The following is a 27,675-nucleotide window of genomic DNA, read 5'->3' as shown; positions in this document are numbered from 1 at the left end:
CCACCTGCCCTCCTTCAACCATCTCCCCAGAACAGGGCTTACATCCCCAGGGTAAGCTTGGGATCTCCTTCTACCCAACAAGATTTCCTTTCTTTATCTCACCCATTCAGAGATAAAGGTCTTACTTTAAATGAATCCATGCTGATAAGCTAATGAGCAAAGAAAAAAGTCCCTCTCAAATAAAAAAAAAAGAGCGAACTACAGCTCTTTGTTATCTAATTGCTAGACTAACCGGCTGGTAAGTCTACAGCTGCATTCTCCTGTCACCTCCAGTCACCGTCTCTAACGCTTTTTACCTTGGTCACCTACCCCCATAGACATTCCCTGGACTTATCTCCATTCTATCTCTGTTCCATCCTAGACAAGTTTTCTCCCTCACCCTCCACCAAAAGCATTTGTTTGAAATTGTTCCCAGTTGCCAAATCCACAGCCAATTCTCGGTTCTCACCTTGTGTGATAGCAGCAACTGACAACAGGGAGGGCGGATCATTCCATAAACGGCTCGCGACTTTATTCATTCTGCCACCCTGTGCCTTTTGATTGATGCAGTCAATTTAGATTTAAGCTAGTTATTGTAGGTGTGTACTTCATTTCCACTTTATTGTTTTCTGGTTTTTAGTTCTTCTGTTCCTTTTTTCCTCTTACACTCTTTTTTGATGGTTTTCTTTAGTGTTATACTTGGATTCCTTTTTTTAAAGTTTTTGTATATCTATTATAGGCTTTAGGTTTGTGGTTAATACATGGTTCATAGTTTTCTAAGTATATAACAGTCTATATTGAACACATTCTTTAAGTACTACTTTATTCTTCTTTCTCCTCCACACCTCATTTTTGTGTGTATCCCTTGACTAATTTTTTGTATAGCTGATTTTACTATTTTTGTTTGTTTAACTTCATACTTGCTTAGTAAGTAATGTTCTATCTACTGAATTTACTGTAGGTTTATTTTCACTGATTAAAATGTATTTGGACTTAAGAACATTTTCATCTACAGAAATCTCTTTAATATATCCTGTAAGGCGGGTTTAGTGGTGGTGAATTCTTTTGAACTTTGTTTATCTGGAAAACTTAATTTCTCCTTCAATTCTGAAGAGTAAACTTGCTGAGTAGAAGATTCTTGGTTGTAGGCTCTTCCCTTTCAATACATTAAATATTTTATGCCACTCCCGTGTGGCCTGTAAACTTTCTGAGAACATTGCTGATAGTCTTACGGGGTTTCCATTGTAGGTAACTGTCTACCTCTCTCTTGCTGCATCTCTTCCCCTTCACCCACTGTCACATCCCTCTCTGACCACAGCTGGCAGAAGTCCTCTGCTAAGGACTCATATAATTAGACTGGACCCACATGAATAATCCAGGATAATCTCCCCATCTCAGGGTTTATAATCGTAACTAATCTGCAAAGTCCCTTTTGCCATGAAAGTAACATATTCACAGGTTCTGGGAATCAGGGAGTAGATATCTTTGGGGGACGTTATTCTGCTCATCACACTCAGAATATGGGATGTTGAGCAATTTGATTTCTGATTGTTGCTCCTGGAAAGCTTAGAGGGAGGGGGGATTGGGAGCAGGCAAAATGTATAAAGCACATTAGCAGGAGAACATTAAATTAGGAGAGCCAAATAAAAATCATGGATTCCTCGGTAAGTGACACATACTAAGAGTCTCTTAAAAATGAACACTTCCTGTTACTGAAATCATTCAAGCAGCGGCTGATAAAGGTAACGGTTTTGAGGGTCCCTTCCAATTAAAGAATGTACGATCTGCGCAAGAAACTATAATAGTAGTTTAAGTCTTGGTCTGCCTACTGGTGTGTGAAAGAAATTAACTGGTTTACCCATGTGGGTAGGATTTCCCACTGGGAAGTTGATAAAGGTACTTCAATGTAGTCATTTTTAAACAGACACTGAGCCCCTGTTATGTGCCGAGAAGTGCCATGTTCTAAGGATATAATGATGAACAGTGATGGGTCTTATCCGTATTGACAAAATAAATGAAAGAGGTATGATACAGGATGGTGCTTATATGTTTCTATATTCCAGATTAATGTGAATCCTATGCTATAGTAATAGAAGAATATAAAATATAAAACCCAATTTTAAAATAGCAGTGTAATATATTAGGAGAGTTTGGAAGATGATGTACAAAATTGCATTCAATCAGGCAGTAATGACACAATAGAGAACAAATTATTTAATTTTATTAAAAATTTCCAGTTTATAACCAAAATATACAACCACTACATTTAAAATCAGTTTGTACACTCACAGTTAAAGTGCTAAGTAAAAACATTTACAAAAACTCACATCGGTCTACTGTAAACAAAATAAATCTACAAGAGCAGAGAGCGAAGCACATCGGCTAACGGGAAAGTACGGTTCATGCTCTGATCAAGGGTACTTGCCCTATACAGATCTCAACAACAGGAACTTTCCACTCACCCGGAAATGAATGAACAATTTCAAACACATGAAAAAGAAACATGAAGAATTAACGCCACAAAAATACAAGTCTTTAGCACAAACACTTTCTACCTAGATGTTTATATGATAGAGCAAGATTAAAATTTTAGAACCAACTTTAGAATCACCTCAGCACTAATTCAGAAAATGGTTTGAAAAACTAAATTGCCAAGTGCCAACTGCTTAAAAATATTTTTAAAATAGTGAAAAGGGAATATCCTCTCTCCCTTTCTATCTTTTGAAAAAATGAAAATGTGGTTGGTGGTCATTATCTATAACAGTAAATGAGGAAAGACTTAATATTTTTTACAAGAATGGATAGTCATCATCTGTAAATTTATTATCGATAAGCAGAGCTGGAAGACAGGACTAGCTGGAAGGTACACTGTGACTGAAACAGAATAGTGTGGGAGATGGATTATCTAGGATGCTCTAGATATAGCCCCTAAACTAGAATACAGGGTCAGCGAGGCCCTGGCTTCAAATGACCCATGAATACAAATGACAAGCTCCCTTCCTCAAGGTCACTGAAAATAAACAGCACTTTCAGACATCAGGGAAAGATGGGGCAGATTTCCAAGTTGGGTCACTTAATGATACCTCTTGCCTCAAAATGATCCTGCTAATACAAATTATTTCTGCCTTTGTTTTAAAGCTTAATATTCTATTAACTGATATTAGTTTGTGCTAAAAGCAATGTTTGTTTCTAATGCAGATTTCTCTTTAAGAGAAGTAAAAGGGCTATAGTCACTAACGCTTTAGTATGAACTAGTTAATGCAAATTTCCTTTTCCTAATGCTTGAGATACATTATACTGTGGAAGTATTGAAAAGGAAGACTAGGGAGAGGAGGCAGGTGGGCAGGTCTTCGGGAAGGTAGCATATGAGGGACAGGCCAGAGGGAGAGGGCAGGTACCTGCGCAGGCCTCAGGTATCACCTAGGAAGAAGCGTACCAAGCAGTTACTAAGAAATCCAGTTAAACTTTCTCCACTACAAAAGTTTATTAAAATTGCAACACCTAGATGAACACTGGTGTGAACTAGATTGGCTCTTGTTGGCTAATTTGTTCCCCTCATTAATCATAATAGTATCACTTATATATGAGGAAATACAATCTGAGGTTGAAACAACCCAATTTACAACCTTTCAGATCATAGTTCAATTTAAAATTGGGGATTCCCTTTGTAGGAGCTTCATATTTTTTATATGTTTTTTATACTCAAATATTTTTATTCTTACAACCTGAAACAGGAATACAGAAACTCTTTAAAAGGCATTTTAAGGCAAGTTTGAGGAATATTTAACATAGCAGTATTCATTATTTTAGAATGCTTACAAAGAAGATAAAATTCTATACTAGCAATTTGAGTCCATATCAGTTATAGGGGAGGGGGGTTATTTTGCCTCTAAATGATATTTACAGACTAATTCTTTGATATATGACAATATCCCAGATTATAAAAATTTAGAAACTATATACAGACTTAAAGAAAGGCTTAGGTAACTTATGTATTCCCAAAAGGTATTTGCTTCAAATACTGAAGTCATTTTGATTAAGTATCTTTGAAAACTTGGTGATTTAACAACAAAGTAAAATTTTCTTGCAGATCTGTGGCTATCTGTAGTTTGAGTCTCCTTCATAAAGCCTAATGACAGGTTGATATGAAGAGGTGGGATGGGAAGTCAATATATCTGTTCAACAAAATCTTTTGTTTAGGAGTTCCTGAATATATATTACAAAATCGATAACATTTGATCACTTTTGACCAACAAAACCAGCAATTCTACGTAGTTCCTAATATTATCCAACTATGACCACATAGTATGAATCTCCCTGGCCTGATTCTCAGAAAGAACAATCCATCTACAGGAGAGTGTTCTGCTGAGCTGACTATGATAGCCTAACATATACAACACTGTACAACAGTAAGAAAACAAGACAAAACAAAGGCTCAAAAATGAACCCAAACACCTCACATTAAATAAATGTAAATTTGGGGTATCACACATTATAGTAAGTGAAATAACTAATAACTACTAGTAACTGTAGACATATATTTATATAAATAATCCCCCAAATTTACTATCAGATTAAAATACAAGTCAGATTTTCTTAATTAAAAAAATTTTAAATTAGAAGACACAGCTCTTTCAAATAACAAAAATAAGACAACTTAATAGCTTTTGAATGTCAACCAAACTTTCCTTTTTGGGGCTGGAGGAAAAGGATGGTGGTGATTATATCTTTATGATGCCAGATAAACGTCTAAATTGTGGTAACTCCTTCACATATGCAAACTTTTGAACTTCAAAGAAAGAGTAAAATTCTAAAAAATAAAATTTGGCATTCGAAAATAAAAGCAGAAAAGTTGAAGTGGGTGGGTGCTAAAGATATGTGAAATGGGAAAATTTTAGTGAAATTAAATTTAAAAGAAAGATGAATGAATGATAAAGAATCCAGATTTACTCTTATAATTCCCAGATAAGATAGAAATAGCACCTGATGATGAGGGAACTTCCAGACTATTATTTTCAAATCCAAGAGTTCTTTTATGATTTTAAAAAATAGTTATAAGTTCACATATAAAGAAAAAAATTTTTCAAGTACAACTCCAGCTCAATGTAAAGAACTACTATGTTCATCTTGTTTCAGAAATATAGAATTATTTCATATCAAATGTTTCTGCTGACAAGAGTAGTTCAGGGAAAAATTACCTGAGGCAAGGCTAAGGGAAAAAAGAAGGGCATAAATTTCTTGGTCAAAACTGGGAAGGAGAGAAATAAAGAAATAGAAAAATGGTAGATAGATAAATATAAAATAAATCATTCTAAGATTATGTGCTTTTTTATAGAATATCCCATTATCAAAATCCAGAAAATATTCCATGAAATGTTTGGACCTCAGAATCAAGTTTAGCAAATGTAATAAAACATGCAGAGCCAGAGAACTGGAAATAAAGTTTTGTTTCTGTTTTTGTTTTTGACAGGCAATCAAAATAACATTGTAACATAGGCAGATCTGACTGAGAGAGGCTGAGCATCTAATTAAATTTCTGGAAGCCAAGACGTTGCCTGAACCAAACAAGGAATCAAGGATAGTCAAATAAATCATACCAGAAACCAGTACATCTTCATTACACTTCTGTACACCTCAGACCCCAAACCCGACACCTCAACTGTAAATCTATGGACCAACGTGTTCAAGAATTTGATAGAAGTTATGCAGCCATAGAGCAAAGACAATGATCTTTAAAAGTAATAGAAACCCCCTTGGACTGGTTCTCAGAGAACACAACTAAATAAAAAAACTTTCTGCTGAGAGATGGAACTAATGGAATCTCTACATTTTATAAGATAGATAAGGAGGCCTTATGGAAACCTTCTTCTGCATAGTCAGAAAAAAATTAAAAGTAACAAACCATATTTATCACTAACTATTTTACAGTAGGACATTCAGTTGTCCATGGCAACCTAGAAATTATATTTTTATTCAATGAACCTAATAATACAATTTAAGAATAATTATTGAACAGAATCTCAATCCACTCTTCTGAAATTTCTTTTACATTTTATAATTATTTTAATGTTGGTAAAACCTGGTAACTTTTTAATTAGCACTTTGAGTTCACTCATTTTATCTTGAATACATTTTGTTCAAAGTTTAAGCTAACTAACTATACTAATATTTAAAAGAATAAAGACTATAAAATTTTGTTATAGTTTTTCTGTATATCAGTTTTAAGGGTGCTTAATGTCGGAGCTTTAGGAGACTTTCCCCATGGAAAAGAAAAAAAAGGTCATGTCAAACAGTTGTAACCTTTCTTTCACTTGTATCTGTAATATAATTTTCCTTCTTTAAAACTACTTAAACTATGAATGGGAAAAAAAAGTTAATAACGTATCTGAATCCTACCAATTTGGCTATAAATTGCACTAATAGTACAGGCTGACTGGGAAGAGTAACAGTAAAAGTAAGCCCAGATTAGTGATTATAACATGGTCTAAGGACAAGTTAGAGACAGGTGGGATCTGAGACACAAGCTCTCTAATCCCCTTGTTTCTTTTACTTTAACAGATGAGAAAACCAAGATCCCAAAAGGTAAAAGTCCAGTTACACAGCTCATTGAAAAGAGAGGCAAGACTAGAAATCAGGTCTCCTGACTCAAAATTCTGTGTTATTAAAAAAAAAACAATGCATTTTTACTAAGCTTAAAAATAAAAAATCTGTCAATTTAGAAAAAGAAATTATTAAGCACTAAATTTTTTTCTTTTAAAAGCACAACACAAAGAAATATTTGCAAGTTAGCAATACAAACAAGCTAATAAAACAAAACCTGAGAACTACAATTTTACTAATAAAGTAGTTCACCTTACTTCAAGAAACATGATAAAATAAGAAGTTTGGAAAACATCACTGTCATATAAATGCTGTCACTAGTGAATGGTAATCACCGAAATAATGGAACACTGAAGTTTCAAAATCCAAATTATCACAAGGTAAAAACTTGTTTCTCTCTCAGAGAAAATTGGTGATAGTGGCAAATAAAATGAGAATAAATTATGGGCAATGCTATCATACCAATGAAAATGTTCAAGAAAGGACACAACAGATTTCCTGAAATAACTGAATTTTTTTTTAAATCTGAAGGAAATTACTCTTTAATGCATTTAAATAGATTGAATTACTCTCTCTTATGTAGGAAGTAATGTTGTACTAGCATGGGATTTAACTAAAATCCAAGTGAAATTTTACTTTCCTTCGTATTTATGGTAATAAAACTTACTTCCTAGAGATCACAAAGTAAGAAATGTCCTTATATTAACCTATATTAAATCTTTATAAATCAACCAAATAGGAATGTCTACAAAGAGGCTGAGCTGGCTTTGGGTGGACCTTAACATTTCTTTCCTAGAAGACTTTGGATCCTGACAGAAAATTATAATCCTATATCAATTTGACTATTAAAAAGTATAAGACTAAAATTAAATTAGGAAAAAACCCCAGGAAGCTATTACAGTCAGATGGAAGGTAAAGGATGTTTAGCTTTCCTATTCCTTTCCCTAAACTCAGTAACTGGTACAAAAGAAGGGAAGAGAATTAAATTATGAAGAGACGTCAACAGAATTTTTCATACAAAATAGAAATGATATAAGAATAATGTATAAATAATGCAACCACTAGGAAACATAGCTGAATCAATGTAAACATTTTTTTCTTATTTAAATCAGTTCTAAAAAGGCATAAAAAAAAGGTTAAAACAAGCATGACTTCCTCTGTAAATCTAAGTTCCATAAAAATGCTACCTTTTGTATGTTTATGTGTGGAAAAGAATGGAGAATTCCTTACTTTACGCAGGTTAAAAAATTATATAGACAAACATGTAAATAGTTAAGGTGTTACAATTAAGATTTAAAGTTTTGCCACGATGAAAACCAAGTGTTACAATAATCACCTTTTAAAAACCTGTTCTTAATCAGAAAGAATTAGAATTAGGTACAAGCAAGTCCTAAAGTTAGAGGGCCTACACTTTTTATATTTTTCTTATAAATTTCAGCGAAGTTAATGTATTTATATAATTCCATATCAAAGGGAAAATGTAATGGAGATCCCCAAATTTCTGTTTAAAGTGACCTACAAATTCAACTGTAGAAAATGAGAGCGCATACTCTGGTATAACATCTACTATAGAGCCAACACACTTCAAGGACATAGCTAGTCTTGAAGAAGAACTTCATTTTTAAAAGATTAATTGGATTGTTGATTTAAAGATTGTACCAAATGAATACTGGTCTTATTGCTTATTTTGTTGTTATGTTAAATACCAATGCAGACCATATCCTTATTTCCTATAACCCTAAAATTCTAAAAAATACCCAAATAAGTTATCAATACAGCAACTTACAGGTTACAGAGAAGTATAATACATGTTATCTATTTGATCCTCACAATGTCCAGTGAGGTAGGTTTGGGGACCAAAAATTACCTTCTCCTCCCTCACTTTACATCAAAGAAATTGAGACTAAGAAAAGTTTAATTTCCTGGGTGGTTCACGTCATAATTACGGGTCTTGAAACTTCAAGCCCAGTGGGATTTTCATTACACTAGACTATGTAAGTCATCCAAGTATAATATGTAAATGTACCTTTGGCATGTCAAAAGCAGTATAAATATCATCAGAGCGAAATTTTGGTATATTAATATTTTCTAAGCTCCAGCCAATGATCCACTAAAATTAAAGTAGTTTCTTTTATTTCACAGGGATATAGCCTGATCCAAGATAGTTACAATTTCAGTATTTTCCAGTTATTATCTCAAAGAAACTAATGAGGTAGGTTAAAATGCAGTAAAGTTTTCTACTTTGAAGAGATTCTTAAAATTTTTATAAATCTGCTCTAAGCAGTAGCAGAAAAAGAAATCATTACCAATAAAGGTTTGCTTAAATATTCATTCACCCAACTAGCACAACAAAATCTAACTTCACATAAAACTGACAAGAGCCTAAATACTTCTAATAATTGCTGTTCACCATTTAAAATTAATAAAAACTGTGTAAGTCTGAATATATATCTCCATAATAAAAACAGTAAAATGGACTGTTATCCTTGAGAAATAGCTTCATTTGGTGCAATTTACGTATTTCTTACTAGTTGCCATGTGTTATTCTGTTAAAGCAAAGACTTCATTTCACCTAGTTTAATTAAATTTAGATCTTCCAAATTTCTTTGAAGTGACTCTCTACTAAAGTAAAAGTAAGTTGTATAAGATAGTTATTTATTCATTTAAATATTTACTGAAAAACCTACTATGCAATAAGCCCTGTGCTAGTTGTTGAGTTAGTACCCAATTGTTCTATGAAACTAATTATTGTTTTGAACTTAGTAGTCTTGAATTTTTTGCTTTAACTACTGAATAAACTAAATTAAATGCAATATTGCTGAAATCAAAGTCCTTTTCGAAAATCTTTTGATTATATATTAACATTTTAGAGAAGACTACTATTTTGTCAGTTGTCATAAAATACTAAACATTATCATATGCCAATCACAACACAAATTAAACTTTAACATATGGTAAGAAAGCTGTCTAGACTTGCTCAAGTTGGTTTAAGCTAGTTGAGGTCTGAAACTGCTGTCTTGCTATATAGTTCTTCAACTGTCTCTTTAAAAAAAATTGTTAATTTGAAGCACCCTTTTGATAAATAACAGAGCCCAAATGAAATATTGTTATTTAAAATAATGGATCAACAATTTTAAGTAAATTTTGTGGAACAAAATTAAGATACTAAAAATAACTGAAAGGTCAAGATGGCATTTACATATATACTAACAGATAGTTTAATGGAGAAGATGCAAATGAATATGTAAAAATGAGGAAACAAAGTTAAAATTTACATAGTGATGCTCACTTGACTGGCTATATACTTGGCCCATTTGTAGGAGAAAACTAATTAACATTTGGCAATTGATAATATAATGCAGATGGTGATGACGACAACATCTTTGAGCTCAAACTGGTACCTTCTATTTTAACTTGTTATTTTTGTTTCTGAATGTTTGTTTTGGTCCTCTCATGCTGTTCTCAGGAGAGATTCTCAGACAAAAGCCTCATGAATTACTGATTTATTTATAAAAGAGATGCTGTAAGTCTGGCCTTTGGAGAAAAGGTTTACTAATTGCCAGTTACTAAGGAATTCAGATTTTGTCTGTCTTAAGTACTAACTTCAGTTCCAAGAAGAAAGACAATGGAGGAGAAAAAGAAACATTTTCAGTCACATGTTCAAACATATCTTATGAAGAATTAATTGTAAATATTTTATGTACTTCGAGATACACAACATGACATACCCACAAATTCTCAGGAAACAGCCTTCTGTGCCTGATGAAAGCTTCTTATACAACATCTAATTTCTTGGTGCTTTTTGTTTTAAAGGAGGGAAAAGTATACATGAATTAAACATGTCAAGGAATGTACTATATTAGCCCTCAAATTTCTTAAATCCTCAATAAAGTTAATCTCTTATATTTCATAATGTCTTAGTTTTCAAAGAGCTTGCATATGACTATTCATTTGATCCCTATTTGACTTTGTGAGGTAGGTATTTATCTTCTATCTTCATTTCAATAAACAAGGGAATTGAGGCTCAAAGAAGTTGATTTGTTAAAGGTTAAAAACTATCATACGGCAAAGCCAGGCCTCTCTAGATTTGGAATATTTTTCAAACTGTGATTCTTGGATTACCTGCTTTCGTAAGAATGACTTGTAGTATTTTTATAACTATAGATTTTAAAGCCCCGCCACCTTTGACTTGTTGAATAAGAATCTTTGGGAGTGGGGCCCAGAATTCCATTTTATAATAGACAAGTAAGTGGAGAAAAATTGGGTATCAGGTAATGGTACATAAGCATAACACTGAGTCCAGCTAGATTTTCACATGATGTGATATGATGCCATCAGATCATCACAGGGACAAGTTGGTTTAAAACAGCCTGCAGAATGGCTGATTAGAATCACCTGGAAAGTTTTTTAAACTACCAATTCTCATTTGAATGACAGGATTGCTGGGCATCAGAGGTTCCCCAAGTGATTCTTATATGTAGTCAGGGTCAAGGACCGCTTGTTTTAAATATGCTTTTCTATATAACACATCCAGGATTTCCTAAAATTTTTCCTTCTTTTCTGATCAGTTTCATGCCTAATAAAGTTTACAGTTTTTACTGTAAATTGTTTAAACTTTTTATAAGACAAACTGTCAAACATTTTTGAGCTGATATTTTTAAGATTAAGAGATACTTCACAGCAAGACTAATCATGCTTCATTTAGCTACAACGATTTTCAAATACCCCCAAATTAATCACCACTTTGGATATAGGTTATATATATTTCAGCTATAAAAAAGAATGATCCAGAATCTGAAAGTAAGAGTGAGGGGCAAAAGCTGTAGCCTACTGGCTACTAGGCAATGCAAGTATAGACAATCAAATCACTGATAGGAGGGGCCTGGATACCAAGATCTGGTAGCTTTGGCAAGATCACTTCTCACTGTAGAAAAATACAACAATGAATAAAGAGGAAACATTTTGTCATTTTGTAACTGTGGTTTACCACAAAAAAAGCAATGTATGATGCTTATCTTATTACATGCATCCACAGAACAGATCTGAACATGAATTTCTCTACAATCAATACTACTACATGGAAAAAGATGGCTATAAATTAAACACTTTCTATCATGCATATGGATAAGTTATAGAAACACAGCCAGTAAAAGTAATATTTACAAACGTAATAATATAAACAGCAAAATTATAGGGAAAAAAGTGTCCATCTCTAATTTTATTCCATTGCTAATCCTAATCCTGTATCTCTCTTGATGAAGATTATTTTGATAGAATTTTAAGAGCCTTCAATAGACTAGTCAGATTCATCTGTTAATCTTTATATTCTATTAGCTAAAATACCCTTGCTGATTTATCAAATTCTCCTACAGTTTAAAAACACAGTTCTTTTTCACTTAGTGAAAAGAAAATTACAAATTCCTACTATTCACCTGACAAATAAACTTTGCATAGAAAATATCTTTAAATCTGAAATTTTGTTTTATTAACAGAACTACGAGAATGTTATCTCACGACTAGATGATATTATATGAAAGTTCACTACAAAGCAGTCTCATATGTTTAGGATTTTACTAAATATAAAATAAGTGAGTTTATAAAAATGCTTACCAGACAAATAATTATCTCTTCATACACTAGAAATAAGTATTATTTATACGATGATCTAATTCTTAGCATTTTGGATGCCTTGATGTTCCAAGTTTGATGCAATATAAAAAGCAAAAACTTGCTTTTCCAAAGGACACAATCTGCACCTCACTGGAAGCATGGTAACAGAGAGTTGCAGCCATGCCAAGACAAGTAAAATCAGCACAGGTTTTCCACCTTAGGATGACTTAAGCACTGGTTCCATCTTCTTCAATAACTCGATTCATGCTGGTACCATGTGTGATGTGAGTCATAGGATTATTACTGAGATCTCTGATGCTGCTATGTCGTGACTGCTCGTTGAGCCGATGAGAACTGCTGTGTCTGGAGTGATCCGTCAGTCGTGACATGCTGCCATGAGGTAGTCTCTCTTCCATTCCTCTGTAACTGCAGGGAGTGTACCTAACGTAGGAGAGTTATTCTGAAGCAGCTAACAGAACACACTAGAAAATAACACTAAAAATTTTCATGAAAATGCCTCATTAAGTAAAATAATCAGGAAACCAAGCAAAAAAATAACAACCAATTTTGATGATTTACAGTGATTTCATTAACCACAGAATTAATTACAGAATTATTCACATGGCTAACCAAAGGGGAGAAAATCTCATTAGGTACAAAATTAAGGTTCTATTCCTTGCAAAAGAACAGAGCTAAGGTTAAGTATTGCCGACTGATAACAGATACTCTTTCATTCATCTGAGTTTTGGGTTATAGGGTGGGTTCAGGGAGAACATTAGAAACAACATGGCACTGTTCCAGGGAGCCCAGAAGACTGGTTATAATCAGTAGCACAACAAACTCAAATTTTACTAAAAGACCAGGTTTGGAAGAGGGAGCATATGAAATTAGGGGAGAAATTAGTGTAACCAAAAAAAAAGTGAGTGAATTGGCAAGCAATGATGACAGTATGTGCAGAAAGCTTCTTTCCAGATGGCCCAGTTAACAGCCAAATTAACTACCTGTAAATGGTCTTAATTACTTTTCATTAGGGCTTGAGGCTGAGAAGATGCTATTTCATAGAAGCTACTTAAATATACTAGTAACAACCTCCTAATACTTTTTACCTATATTCCTGCTAAAGCAAATTCTCTCTGTACCCTTGGCCCAAGACCCAGCATTTCGAGTTCAATGTATGTCAAATGAGCTATATTGTTTATTGCAGGTAGTCTTCTTTTCCATTACTGTACATATCTTGAAAGGCAGCAGAGGGGAAGCTGTTAAATTTTCTCTTGTTGCTGTCCTAACTCTAACTCACAAAGCCCCCATCAGAGGTGAGAAAGCACCCACTCATAATATAACTTTTTGTGAAAAGGATTTAATTTAGGACTATAAAGCTCAAAGAACACTTACTGACTATAATTTGTAACTTTAACATATTAAATTTTAAGTAATATTTCTGAAAATAAGGATATAGCAGGGCATTCCTTTTTTAATATTAATTGAAAGAACTAATCATAAGCAGCTAAAGACTTACTGGCTGCCAAAAATCACTTATTATTATTTAATAACAAATTTCACAACTAAATATGAATCATTTATAAAATTTAAAGATTTTAAAGACTGACCCCCTCACTACTGAGGTTATCTAGTTTTATAGCATTGCTTTTCAAATGTTTTCATTAGATCACAGAGTTTAAAAATTGAGAAGTCCTTTTAATATTATGTTTAAAAGCATGTCTTTTGTTTCTAGTCTGAATAAAGCAAAAATTGGAAATTAAAGAATGAAAAGTACATGTTAAATATTTAAAAAATTTCTCATGCTAATAGGTAAAAAAGTATTTAAGTCTTATTAAAAAACATTTCACATTCAGGACATAAGCAGTTTTAAATTTATCTTGAATGTTTTGGTAAAATAAGTATCATATTAGCAAATGAAAACATTTCAGAATGAGCTTGTTATTATTCTATGTAATAATTATTATTTTGCATAATGATTATTGCCCTAAACTGAGTGAAAAAATTTTGCAAATATAGTTTGCCAGCTAATTTGGAGATCTGTCACCTCACAATGACTTTGTAAGTACAGTTAACCCTTGAATAACCTGTGTTTGAACTTGTACAGTAAGTTCCACTAAATAAGTGGAATAAGTAGGTCCACTTGTACATGGGTTTTTTCAATAAATATACTGGAAAATTTTTTGGAGATTTGTGACAATTTGAAGAAACATTTCCTTTTCTCTAACTACTTTATTGCAAGATTACAGTACTTAATGTATGTAACACAAAATGTGTTACTAATCAAAATTTTTAAACTTATTACTTTTATTACAATTATAATAAAAATTATTACACATAAACACAAAATACATGTTAATAACCATCAACTGTTTATGTTATCAGTAAGGCTTCTGGTTAACAATAGGCTATTAGTAGTTACGTTTTTGGAGAGTCAAAGCTATCTGTAGATTTTTGACTGCACAGGGGTTGCTTAAGAGTCAACTGTACTACATTTCAAATACAGCAAATGAAAAAAATGCAAAATATGATCCCATATTCTAGGAATGATATCAAAGTAATAAAAAAATTGAAATAGATCACTATTGAAAAATATGAACTGAGTATTTTCTAAAATGAAACCTAGATCTTTGAGTTTAATAATCAAGACTAAAAGAGTAAATTTTTCATAGAAAAACAATTACTATATTGACTTCGTATGTCTAATTATTTAAGTGAAATGTATGGCTATTCACAAAATTTTGGGATGTCAAAAATTTGCCCACAGTATTATGCTCAATGAAATAAGCCAGGCGGAGAAAGACAAGTACCAAATGATTTCACTCATATGTGGAGTATAAGAACAAAGGAAAACTGAAGGAACAAAACAGCAGCAGAATCACAGAACCCAAGAATGGACTAATAGTTACCAAAGGGAAAGGGATGGGGACGATGGGTGGGAAGGGAGGGATAAGGGCGGAGAAAAATAAAGAGGGCCTTACGATTAGCATGTATAGTGCGTGGGGAGCACGGGGAGGGCTGCGCAACACAGAGAAGACAAGTAGTGAGTTTACAGCATCTTACTACGCAGATGGACAGTGACTGTGAAGGGGTATGTGGGGGGGACTTAGTGAAGGGGGTAACCTAGTAAACATAATGTTCTTTCTGCAATTGTAGATTAATGATACAAAAAAAAAATCTGCCCAGATAATTAGGAATCAAATATACAGAAAAATTAATTTAATTATAAAGTGTTTAGTCTCAGTTGCATATATAGGAATTACCAAATTTATTTACCTTTTGACAGTTACTTAAGCCACTGTGACCATCTATTCTAATACATAACATGTAAAGGTACATTAATCTTAATGTAAACTTTAGGCAAAATAATTAGGATGGTTAATGTGCAGAAAAGATAGTATGGTGCATTCCAAAGTCAAAAAGAAAGAAACTTGAAGATTATGTACTCAGATTCTCTTTTTGCTACCACTAACACAACTGAATTCATTTTGGTTTAACTCATATCTCACTTTATTCATTGCCTAGCTTTCCCTGGTTATGTCACCTACTTATCAACCTGAGTACTCATTTCAAAGTCTCCACCCTACTTATCCACTTCCTTTTCTATCCATGCTCTCATCTAACCACCAGTTACCTACTCTCTGAAGTTGACATACATGTGTAGGTACATTCATCTAAGTCTATTTATTTTACATAGCACTGAAATCAATAATTATCCATCAAGGATTCCAGAGAAGACTGAGTTTTGCTAAGCAGATGCACGTGTGTGTGATCTCACAGCCAAGATATCAATGAGCTGATAAGAAATCAGTGACCAAAAGATAGTGTTAACATGTAAACTTAAAAACTGATTGATGGGATGCTCACTCTCCCCACTTTTATTCAACATAGTACTGGAGGTCCTAGTTATGGCAATCAGACAACACAAAGAAATAAAAGGCATCCTAATTGGTAAGGAAGAAGTTAAACTGTTTGCAGATGACATGATATTGTACATAAAAAGCCCTAAAGAATCTACTCCAAAACTACTAGAACTGTAACTGAATTCAGCAAAGTTGCAGGATACAAAATCAATACACAGACATCTGTTCCATTACTATATACTAATGATGAACTAGCAGAAAGAGAAATCAGGAAAACAATTCCATTTACAATTGCATCAAAAAAAATAAAATACCTAGGAATAAACCTAACCAAGGAGGCAAAAGACCCATACCCTGAAAACTACAAGACACTCAGGAGAGAAATTAAAGAAGACACCAATAAATGGAAATACATCCCAGGCTAACGGATAGGAAGAATTAATGTTGTCAAAATGGCTATTCTGCCTAAAGCATCTACAGATTTAATGTAATCCTTATCAAAATACTGACAGCATTCTTCAACAAACTAGAGAAAATAGTTCTAAAATTCACAAAAGACCCCAAACAGCCAAAGCAATCCTGAGAAGGAAGAATAAAGCGGGGGGGATTACACTCTCTGACTTCAAGCTGTACTAAAAAGCCACAGTAATCAAGACAATTTGATACTGGCACAAGAACAGACCCATAGATCAATGGAATAGAATACAGAGTCCAGATATAAATTCATAAATATCTGGCCAATCAATATAAGATAAAGGAGCCATGGATATACAACAGGGAAATAGCCTCTCCAACAACTGGTGTTGGCAGAACTGGACAACCACATGTAAGATAATGAAACTGGATTGCTAACTCCATAAGCAAATGTAAACTCGAAATGGATAAAAGACCTGACTGTAAGTCATGAAACCATAAAACTCTAAGAAGAAAACACAGGCAAAAATCTCTTGAACATAAACATGAGAAACTTTTTCCTGAATACATCTCCTTGGTCAAGGGAAACAAAATAAAAAATGAACAAATGGAACTACATCAAGCTAAAAAGCTTCTGTACAGCAAAAGACACCATCAGCAGAACAAAAAGGCAGCCTACAGTACAGGAGACTATATTCATAAAAGACATATCTGATAAGGGGTTAATATCCAAAATATATAAAGAGCTCACATGCCTAAACACCCAAAAAGCAAATAACCCGATTAAAAAATGGTCGGGAGATCTGAACAGACACTTCTACAAAGAAGAAATTCAGATGGCCAACGGGCACATGAAAAGATGCTCCACATCGCTAATCGAGCTATCACCTCACACCAGTTAGGATGGCACCATTCAAAAGACAAGGAACAACAAATGGCTAGGATGCAGAGAAAGGGGAACCCTCCTATGCTGTTGGTGGGAATGTAAATTAGTTCAACCATTGTGGAAAGCAATACAGAGGTTCCTCAAAAAACTAAAAATAGAAATACCATTTGACCCAGGAATTCCATTCCTAGGAATTTACCCAATGAAAACAAGATCCCTGATTCAAAAAGACATATACACCCCTATGTTTATCACAGCACTATTTACAATAGCCAAGACATAGAAGCCAGCTAAGAGTCCATCAGTAGATGAATGGATAAAGAAGATGTGGTACATAAACACAATAGAGCATTATTCAGCCATAAGAAGAAAAGAAATCCTACCATTTGCAACAACATGGATGGAGCTAGAGGGTATTATGCTCAGTGAAATAAGCCAGGTAGAGAAAGACAAGTACCAAATGATTTCACTCATTTGTGGAGCATAAGAACAAAGCCAAAACTGAAGGAACAGAACAGCAGCAGACTCACAAACTCCAAGTAGGGACTGGCGGTTACCAAAGAGAAAGGGGCTGTGGAGGGCAGGGAGAAGAGGATTAAGGGGTATTATGATTAGCACACATAATGTAGGGGGGTCATGGAGAAGGCAGTATAGCACAGAGAAGACAAGGAGTGACACTATAGCATCTTACTATGCTCATGGACAGTGACCGTAATGGGGTATGTCAGGGGGACTTGATAATATGGGTGAATGTAGTAACCACATGTTGCTCATGTAAAACCTTCATAAGATTGTACATTAATGATACCTTAATAATAATATAAAAAAGACCTGATTGATGCAGAAAGAAATCTTCATGAGATCACTTGCAGAATTATGAAAATCCTGTTTATATACTTTTAGGTTCAACATGGTTTTGGAATCTTTCAAGCCTGTTCTGTAGTTCTGAATATGGCAGAGGGTCTTATAGTATGAACATTCATCTGCCACATACAGAACACCCTTAGTAGTCTACCATTATAGTTCTGGGCCCTGTATTCTGGGAAATGATCCCATTATTTCTAATCATTACCTGATAGATTATATATATACACCTACACTTAGCACTGTGATAAAAACTGTGGGGGAACACAGAGACGTCTGTCATCTAGTTCTTTCTCCAGAAGCTGCAAACCTAGCTGAGGAAAGACAACTGTACTGAAAAGAGTTCACACCAAAAGCATGATTGAAAAGCAATTAACTAACTGCCATGGATGTGGGAATTAAGCAGGTATTAAAGGATGGCTATGATTTTGATTAAGCAGGGAGGTAGGAAAGGCCATTATAAGAAATAATCATCTCTGGTTTCCATGAGGATGATTTTCCCATTATAGATTCCCTCACTGCCTATATGCACTTTCTCTGAATCACATGCTGGCTATTCCTCCTATAAGATTATTACTATAGGTATTTACCAAGGTCTTGTTCTTGGTCTGTTATTTTTTTTAAATTGCATTTTAAGGGATTTTATCTCACAATTTTAATTACCAACTACCTTTACTAATGATCATAAATTTTCTTATGAGCTCCAGTTCCATTCGGATTACAGACTGAAATTCCCTATATTTAACTGTTTTCACAAATTCTCTACTAAATAAGAACTTGTCTTTTATTACCATTCATTCATCCTACTTATCTCCTCTAAGATATTTTCACAGGCCAAACTTTTCTGAAGTTCTATAACAGCAATCATCTTTAACACTCACTGTTAGAATTATATGCTAGCCTGTACTATTATTTAATTGGTTCCTATGTGTGTGTCCTAACTTTCCTCCAAGGTTGTATGCTCCTAGAATGCAGAAAATATACTTTACCTTTCTTCTATGTTCTCTCTCGATATACAGAATACCACATGCACAGGAGCTGTACTATAAATTAATTGTTCACTCCTTACTGAAAAGGATGAGGCTAATAATGTGAAATGTCAAATTAATGCTGAGAATTAGTTCATAGTAGGTGTTGTTGACAAAAAACATCCTATCAGGTTCTCTGATTCTCTCCCTCCTTATGAGTTTCTTAAATTAGGACCACTCACTTGTAGAAACTTCCCAACTGGGCTTACGTATAACCTCCTCCCCTACACTGGTGTCCAAGTGATCTTTCTAAAATATAAATCTGATTTTATCACCCTAATGCTCAATGTTCTTTAACAGTTTCTCAAACAAGTCAGGGAAAATATCCAAACTCCTCAGCATGTTCCACTCACTACAGTTGCCCCGGTGCACATGCTGTGCTCTGGCCATACGCTGTGCCTCGCTGCCTCTCTGTCCTTGCCTCTGCATATACCATTTCCTTGTCTTTAATTTCCAACTGCCTCCTGTAAATTCTATTCAAATTAGAAGTGCTATCTTGTTTGTGAAGTCCTTTCCATGATGAGTTAGATGGTTTTCTTCTCTGGGATTCCAAAGCACCTTGTATATGATTTTATTATACCCATTAAAATGTATTATGACTGGTTGTTTACTCTTCTGGTTTCCATCTCTGTGGCACCAGCACTTAAAAGAATGCTTCTCACATAAAAGGGATGAATGGAAGGAAAAAAGTAGGCAAAAGCAGGGATCTTTGAGTGTAGTTAAATAACAGATCTTTGAGTGTAGTTAAAAAAATGGTAGAAGGTACAGTTTAGGTAGGTAAGGAGGAGAAAAGGACTAGATATACAAGGAATTAAGGACTGAATAGGTAGAAGGTAATATGCAAAATGTTCATTTAAAACACCTGGCAAGGAAAGGAAAAATAAATGTATAAATGAAAGTATATCATAGTCAAAGAAAGATTGCTGCTGTTTAAGACACACAGTAATGGACCAAGTTAGAAGGCAAAACAAAGCAAGCTGAGAGGAAAAAACAGAAGGTCTAAAAAAAGCATAAGTATAGGAATCATATTCTACACTAGGAGGACAGAGAAGACTGAGAGAAAAGGCTGGAATGAGATCAGAAAGATACAAAATAGTTGTAGAAAGAGATGTTTTGAAGTGAATATAGAATGCTTTCCATTTGAGACATTAGAATTTCCATTCTTTCAGTTTACCAAATTAGAACTTTTAAAACACACACACACATATCTTTGGCAAATTCCTTTACTCTAGCTGCTATTAATCTGTCATCAATTCATCACTTCTTCTTTTAAAATATCTTTTAGATCAGCTCGTCCACTCTTTTCACAGCCACTACTCCCCTATATAAACCTTCATCATCTCTCAAATGAATTACTGCAGAGCTCCTAAGAAGTTTTTAATTCTTGGGTTTCCACCATCAAACTTAACAAGAAAACACATCCAGCCTTCTCCCCAACATTCTCTGTGAAGCTTTCTCTGACTCCACCCCTGCCAGAATTAATCACTCCTTCCTCCATCCTACTACTACTGCACTTACCAAACAGGAGCCAGGAAACTATGGCCCATTAGCCAGATCTGGCCCCTTCCTATTTTTGTAAATAAAGTTTTATTGGAAGCAGCCATTCCCATTTTGACTACATATTGTCTATGGCTGTTTTCATGCTACAAGAGCAGAAACGAAGAGTTGCAACAAAGACCACATGATCCACAAAGCCTAAAATATTTACTATGTGACTCTTTATAGAGAAAGTTTGCCGATCTCTGGACTTACATTGTACTTTAATTGTTCACATACAGTAATAATAGAAGTTAATATCGGGTACTTACTGAGATTGGCACTGATCCACACAATTAGATATATTACCTGATTTATTTTCTACAACATTCCTAAAGGGGCATATACTATTACTATTTACATTTTACAGATGGGGAAATGGAGGCTTACCATTCCAGACCCCTGCTTTTAACTAAAACACTAATATTGATTACACTACCTTTCTTGAGCTTATTAAGAACAAAGATCTTAGCTACGTCATCTTTGTATTCCCAGAGGTTAGCACAGCACCTGCAATAGTAGGTATTCCATAACTGTTTGCTAAATTAATCTTACTAAAATAATCACTTTCACCCTGCCTTCTCCCCTCTCAATACCCTTTGATGACTTCACATTGCTTACTGCATCAAGTCTAATCTCTTCTGACCAGCTTTAAGTATGACCATAACTGGAACAACTACACCTACCAAAGTTCAAAAAGCTTAGTAATAGTCAATATTTCAGAACTGGCTACTCTTCCCTCTTAAGCTGTGTAACATATGAAATAAAGTAAGCTACCAATAAAACTCACCTGCCATCACGGGATCTGTGGAGGCTGCCATGGTAGCTGCTCACTTTGCTGTGGACACTCCCTGCTTTGCTTCTCTGATCATCCACCATAGCCAGCTGAGTTGAGGAAGCATGTGTAGATGTTCCTTGAGTGGAAGTTCCTCTTGATTTCCTTATAATAGGAGTATTTGGATCCCTTAGGAGGGACTGAGCAAAATCTGGTTCCTGGAGTACCTGTCGGCTCTCATTCACTATTCTAAACAACAAAATACAAAGTTTAATATACAGACTAACATCTCTATAGACCAATAAACAATACTCTTGTGACACACTCATGTTATTCTTAAATTAATTGGTCTCCAAATAATGTCTTTAGGACAGATATAGTGTAACTTTGTTGACAGAGAAAAGAATACAGCAAAAATCCATGTCAATTTGTCCCCTAAAGTGGTATGATGGACAGAGGCCTGCACTGGCATAAGGAAATCAGGATTTTAGTTCCAATTTTATCAATAAATAAGTTATCTTAGGCAAGTTACTTTCCTCTTTCCTTTATTTTCCTCATCTATAAAATGGAGGAATACAATTTCATCATTTCCAAAAAGTCCTTTTCAGCTAAAAAAATGTTATGATTCTTAAGGACAGTGAAATATTACAAAAATATGACTATAAAGTACAGAAATTGTTTTGCATAGTTTATGGAAGTAGTGGAAGCCTCATCATAGCAGATACTTTTTTTACTTGTAAAAGCAGTTATTTTAAGGCTACAAGATGATTTTATGGCAGAAACAGTTATCTAGTGCTGGAATAAACATCAGTGGTCATAATTAGAACAAAATATATGAAAAATTAATTTAAACAAACATACAATTAAGTCCTAGACATATTAAAGGCTTAAGGGAAACAATTTAAGGGGATAAATTATTGTCAAGAACAAGCTTTTAACCATTATTAAAGGGTTAAAGCAAATAGATGTTTATGATGATGAACAAAGTAATCAAATTAATAAAAGAGAAAAACAGTTGCAAAGATCAGTGTCTTAGTTTATCTAAATAAGTGAGAATCAAAGTTAAAATTAGATAAATTTCATTAAAAAATAAAACTTCAATATGTAGACTGGATCACACAATAAAGAAGTGCAAATATTCTGTCTTCAAATTACAAAAGGTTTGTTATTGCTGTTGTTTTTAGTACTGCAATAGAAAGGCTGAAGGAGGAGTATTATTTGTTGAGTATCTGTATTATGCCAAGTATTTTACATAGCTTTTCCTTTGATCCTTCTTAATGATGTTTTTATTACAGAGATTAATGTCCTAGGAGGGTATTTCTAAGAGGTTATCAGATATCTGTTAAAGAATAAATACTATGATCCCAATGTATAGATGAAGTAACTGAGGTTCTAAACGAACTTTGCAAGTCATACACTAAATCCAATAGTCAGTGATCAGACTTAAGTTTAAATTGTTTTGAAGCCAATCTTAAAGTAATGATAAAACATAAAGTTTATGCATATCCTGAAAACAAAGTGTCAAAAACTAGAAAGAACAAGTCACAAATAGTTAAAAGACAATATTTGTTCCTCTGTCACCCATGGCCCTATTCATATACAAACACACATTCCAAGTCAGTCTTGATTGCTGACTTTATTTTCTAAACTTTTTTTATAGTTAGTTCAAACTGGCTCTGGTCATTCCAAAAATTGAATATACCTTCAAATGGTAAAGGTTTGTTCCCTCGTTTTATAGGTAAGAAAACAGAGGTCCAGAGAAGTTAAATGATGTAACTCAGATAATTCCAGAAGATTTCTAAAAATATTTCAGTCAGTGTCAGATGAGCATAAGCACAGTCTTAAGTGTGGCCTCACTCAGAGTGAGAACACTAATTTGACTGCCACAATTTTAGAAGCCAGTCTCTTTACAGCACTTTAAACAAAGTGTCAAAAACTAGAAAGAACAAGTCACAAATAGTTAAAAGACAATATTTGTTCCTCTGTCACCCATGGCCCTATTCATATACAAACACACATTCCAAGTCAGTCTTGATTGCTGACTTTATTTTCTAAACTTTTTTTATAGTTAGTTCAAACTGGCTCTGGTCATTCCAAAAGAGCAACGGCTAGAGTCTAGAGTCAGACTGCCTGGGTTTGTATCCCAATTCCAGCATCCACTAGCTATGAAACCTTGGTGCCTCAGTATCTTTATTGTAAAAGAATGATCTCCCTGACAAGCCTTAGAAGATTAAATGATTGAAGTAACAGTGCTCAATTAAATTGGTAACTATTATTATGGTTTTAGTTATTTCTCAAAGTCTAAACCAGACAAATGTTATAGACAGCTATAAGATGCTCACACTCTCAAGTTCCAGGATAAGGAGCTGCCTCTCCAGTCCAGGGCACAATCCTGGCTTGGAGGATCACAATGACTTTGTTGGGTGGAGATCCAAGGTTGCAAAAAACCAAACCAAAGGGGCCTTGGAAGTTCTAACCAGTTTCAAAAGGATTCTGGCCCAAACATGATCACTGTAATAACTAGGATGATTCCCCTTAAGGGTAGCTTGGGTTTAGCTCTATCTAGAATTTCGAATACAACCCTATTAACAGAATTATATGTATGGTCCAGAGGCAACCAGGAATGTTTAATTAACCTGTGATTAAAATATATTTAAAATTTTCAAAGAATACACAGACAAATCACAGTAAGTCTCCCAAGGAGAAGCACCCTGAAAGGAAGGAAGCACCCTGAAAACAGGGAGTTGGCCTCTTTCATTTGCTATTGCATCCTGGTGTCCCAAAACAGTTCTCGGCACATGGTAAGCATTCAATAAAGACTTCGTTACAGAATGGATGCCTGGGAAGTACTTTTGTTGTTCAATAAATCTTTCCCCTCTTCCTTTCTCTGCCCTATGAAACTGTATTTAAAGGAGAAATGCATTATCTGATATCACCAATAGCAGTATCAGATATGATAATAAACAAATTTTTAAATAATGGTTTTGTGATTATTGTGATTTTGCAATTGTTATGTGATTATTTTATCTCAATGTAATCTGTGTAGTGGAAACTGTTTAACTACTGTTATTTTAGAAAATACCAGTTGTGTTAACAAGGTACTTTAAACTGTATAAAATACATTAACCTATACAAAGCACAAAATTTTAAGTATAATCTTAAGTTTTACAGAGTATTCCCTAAAACCCATTTCCCATGGACCTTAGGGTAAGTAAAAATCGTAAGAATATGAACTCTACCAATTCAGAATTTTTAATAATTCAAGTACAGTATACATGTTTTATACTGAGTAAAAGGTTTGAAATGATTTGTTCCTTTGTGAATATCGCAGGGTCTTATTTTATTTTATTAACTAAGAGTTCAAAAAAATTAAAGATTCCTTAAATATATGTCCTCAAAAGATTGGTTTGGCAAGTCTTATATATTTTTTTATGACACTCTAATATGCAGTGTGGCCAACTCCTAATTAAAATACTTTAACATATTTCATTGTATTTACTAATACTATTTTCCTATTTTGGCTTTAACACATACCACATGAGATTGGAATGATATGCTATCTCTTTAAATCATTTATGGTAATACTTAGAAGAACAATGGTTAATTAGAATAGGAAGTCTAATCTAGTACCTATGTAATTTTGGACAAGTCACTTAGTGTCTCTGTGTCTCAGTTTTCTCATCTATAACGCAGAGATCATAAAACTTACCAGCCCTTACAGGAATATCAAGAGGAACAAATAAAAATATATGTAAAAGCATTAATTTATTTTTAATTTTAAGAAAATTATAATTTGGATTTTTAAAAATAAAGATTGGCCCTCTCCCAAATATTCTGAATTATTAGGGAATGGACCTTAAGGCTGGTTCTACTTGACTATCTTCTCAGAATAATTTTTTTGCTTTTTGTTGTGACATGCTACTATGCCGACCATAACTGGTGGCAGCTGAAGTTACAATCTTGTTGGAATATGTCCTTCAAATCCAAGTTGTTTTAACATAAGCAACACAAAATATTTATGTGAATGTGAGGTTTGTGAACATAGTGATAATTTATTTCAACTTACTCTTTTTTCCTACGACCATGAAAGAAACTGGCCCATTCAAAGCATGTCTTTTTGCTTCCAACCCAAAAAATGGAGGGAATACCAACTATGAGGGCCATTAGGTATTTCATCAGAAAGAGAATCAGGTCTGGACGACTCATTTGAGTAACCTATAAGAGGGAAAGAAAAATGTCTTAATATGTAAAAAGAACTTTCTTTTAAAGGCTATTATAAAATCTTTTTTAAAAAAAGAACAAAAGTAAAACAATTCTACAAATTTGATGTCTTCACTTCTATAGTTCTATAGTTAATTTTCTTGGTATATGGAAAAGACACACTCCTGAAAATTTGACACTAAGTTCATTTTCTATAGTCTGAGTCCTATATTTTTCTTAATAGTTCACACTGGTTATCTTCTAAGAAGAAAAATTATTAATGTAGAAATAAACCATGAATAGGAAGAGACTTAGAAGTCATCTAGTCTTACTCTTTACTTAGCAAATTAATTTGTTTTCGATTTAGTTGTTTTAGCAGTATAATTAGTACAGCACAGCACTTCCTCTTAGACATTCAAACCGCTAGCTGTTCTGCTCATTTGTCCTGGTTTTGTTCTCCGGGACGACAAGGAAGCTACTAATGCAGAAGTCAACCCAATAAGATACCCTGCCAGACCCAAAACTTAAAAACTGTGGAAGTACTGGGAACAAAGAACAGAAAGACCAGAAAATCCAACAGAATCAGCTAGAAAACCAATAGAAACAACCAAAGTGTCCAACTATGTTGGACAAGATTAACAGATAAAAATTGAATAATTTTTATGTAGCATAATTAACTAGATAAGAAAGATAGTGAAAACATTTATAATATCAACACAAACTATTTAGGAATAAATCTAACAAGAAATAAAAAGGGAAGGATAAAATTTTATCAAAGGAGAGAAAAACTGAAGTAAATGGAGATATATTCCATGTTTCTATATCCAAAGACATCAATTCAATTATCCTCCAAATTAATCCTATAAACTTGAGATGATCTGAAAAGATCAATAGGACTTTTTCAGGAGTGTGAAGTATATGATAAAAGTCTTTCAAATAGATGGGGAAAAGATAGTTTGTTTAATAAATGATACTGGGATGGTTAGTAATCTACCTGGAAATAAAATAATTTAGATGCCACTTCACACAATAAAGAAAAGTAAATTCTAGACAGATAAAAATAAATCATGAAAGTATGAAAAGAATGAAGAACATTTTTGTATTGGGGGAGGGATACAGGAGGCCTTTTAAAAAGAGTAATATGAAACAAAGAAGTCATAAAAGGAAAAGACTGACAGTCTAATTACTAAAAACTTAAAACTTCTATAGACCAATAACTAGAAATATTAACTGTATTATCTATCAATAATGCAAAACTAAGGCAAACAAAATGAAGGAATTAGTAAAGGTAAAAAACTATTAACACAAAAAAGAAAAAACCCAGAAGTTGTTTATTTGAAAAAAAAATAATAACCATTCTCTAGCCTGATCAAAACAAAGAAAACAGCAAATACACATGCACACATGTACATACACACAGACACATATACATGTGCACACATATAAATGAGTAAACAGCTACAAAGAGAGGATAACTAAAATCATCACACGAGATTATTTTGCTCAATTTGAAAATTAATGGACACAAATGACAGGAAAGTATAAAGAAAACTGACTCCAGAAGCATAAAACTGTATCTCACATGAGACTCTATAAAACAGTAAAACAATGTATGTCTCACTTACAAATTTTTATGCAAACAGAATCCAACAGTAAATTAAAAGAAAATACCACGACCAAATATAGAATTGCAAAGATGGTTCAATATTAGGAAACTGATTTATAAATTCAACCTATTATTAGATCAAAGGGAAAATATATATAATCATTTTCATGTACATCAGACATTTGATAAATTAAATATCCATTGTTAGTTTTTAGAAATTATAATAAAATATAAATAGATGATGAATAAGTCCTTAAAGTTATAAAATAATTCCATCTCAATCCAAAAGCCAGTTACCATGCTTAACGGGAACAGCA

General features: G+C 33.6%; 1 protein-coding gene across 8 annotated transcripts in view; it reads right to left on the bottom strand.

Annotated features, from left to right (window-relative positions):
• Nucleotides 1-2,180: 2,180 nt before the first annotated feature.
• Nucleotides 2,181-27,675, bottom strand: part of FZD3 (frizzled class receptor 3) — a 68,132-nt gene continuing 42,637 nt past the window's right edge. For 5 of the 8 annotated variants that reach the window (XM_073232747.1, XM_073232743.1, XM_073232746.1 and 2 more), the window contains 3 exons: nt 25,619-25,767; nt 21,568-21,801; nt 2,181-12,630 (listed from right to left, as the gene is read on the bottom strand). In XM_073232747.1, coding sequence (XP_073088848.1) covers nt 12,417-12,630; nt 21,568-21,801; nt 25,619-25,767 — 597 coding nt within the window. In that variant the 3' untranslated portion in view covers nt 2,181-12,416. The remainder of the gene's footprint in view (nt 12,631-21,567; nt 21,802-25,618; nt 25,768-27,675) is intronic. The other 3 variants (XR_012129665.1, XR_012129664.1, XR_012129663.1) reach the window with 3 other exon arrangements.

This window comes from Manis javanica, chromosome 3 (assembly GCF_040802235.1).
Source record: "Manis javanica isolate MJ-LG chromosome 3, MJ_LKY, whole genome shotgun sequence".
Classification (NCBI taxonomy): domain Eukaryota; kingdom Metazoa; phylum Chordata; class Mammalia; order Pholidota; family Manidae; genus Manis; species Manis javanica.
This window is presented reverse-complemented; position numbering and strand designations above follow the sequence as displayed.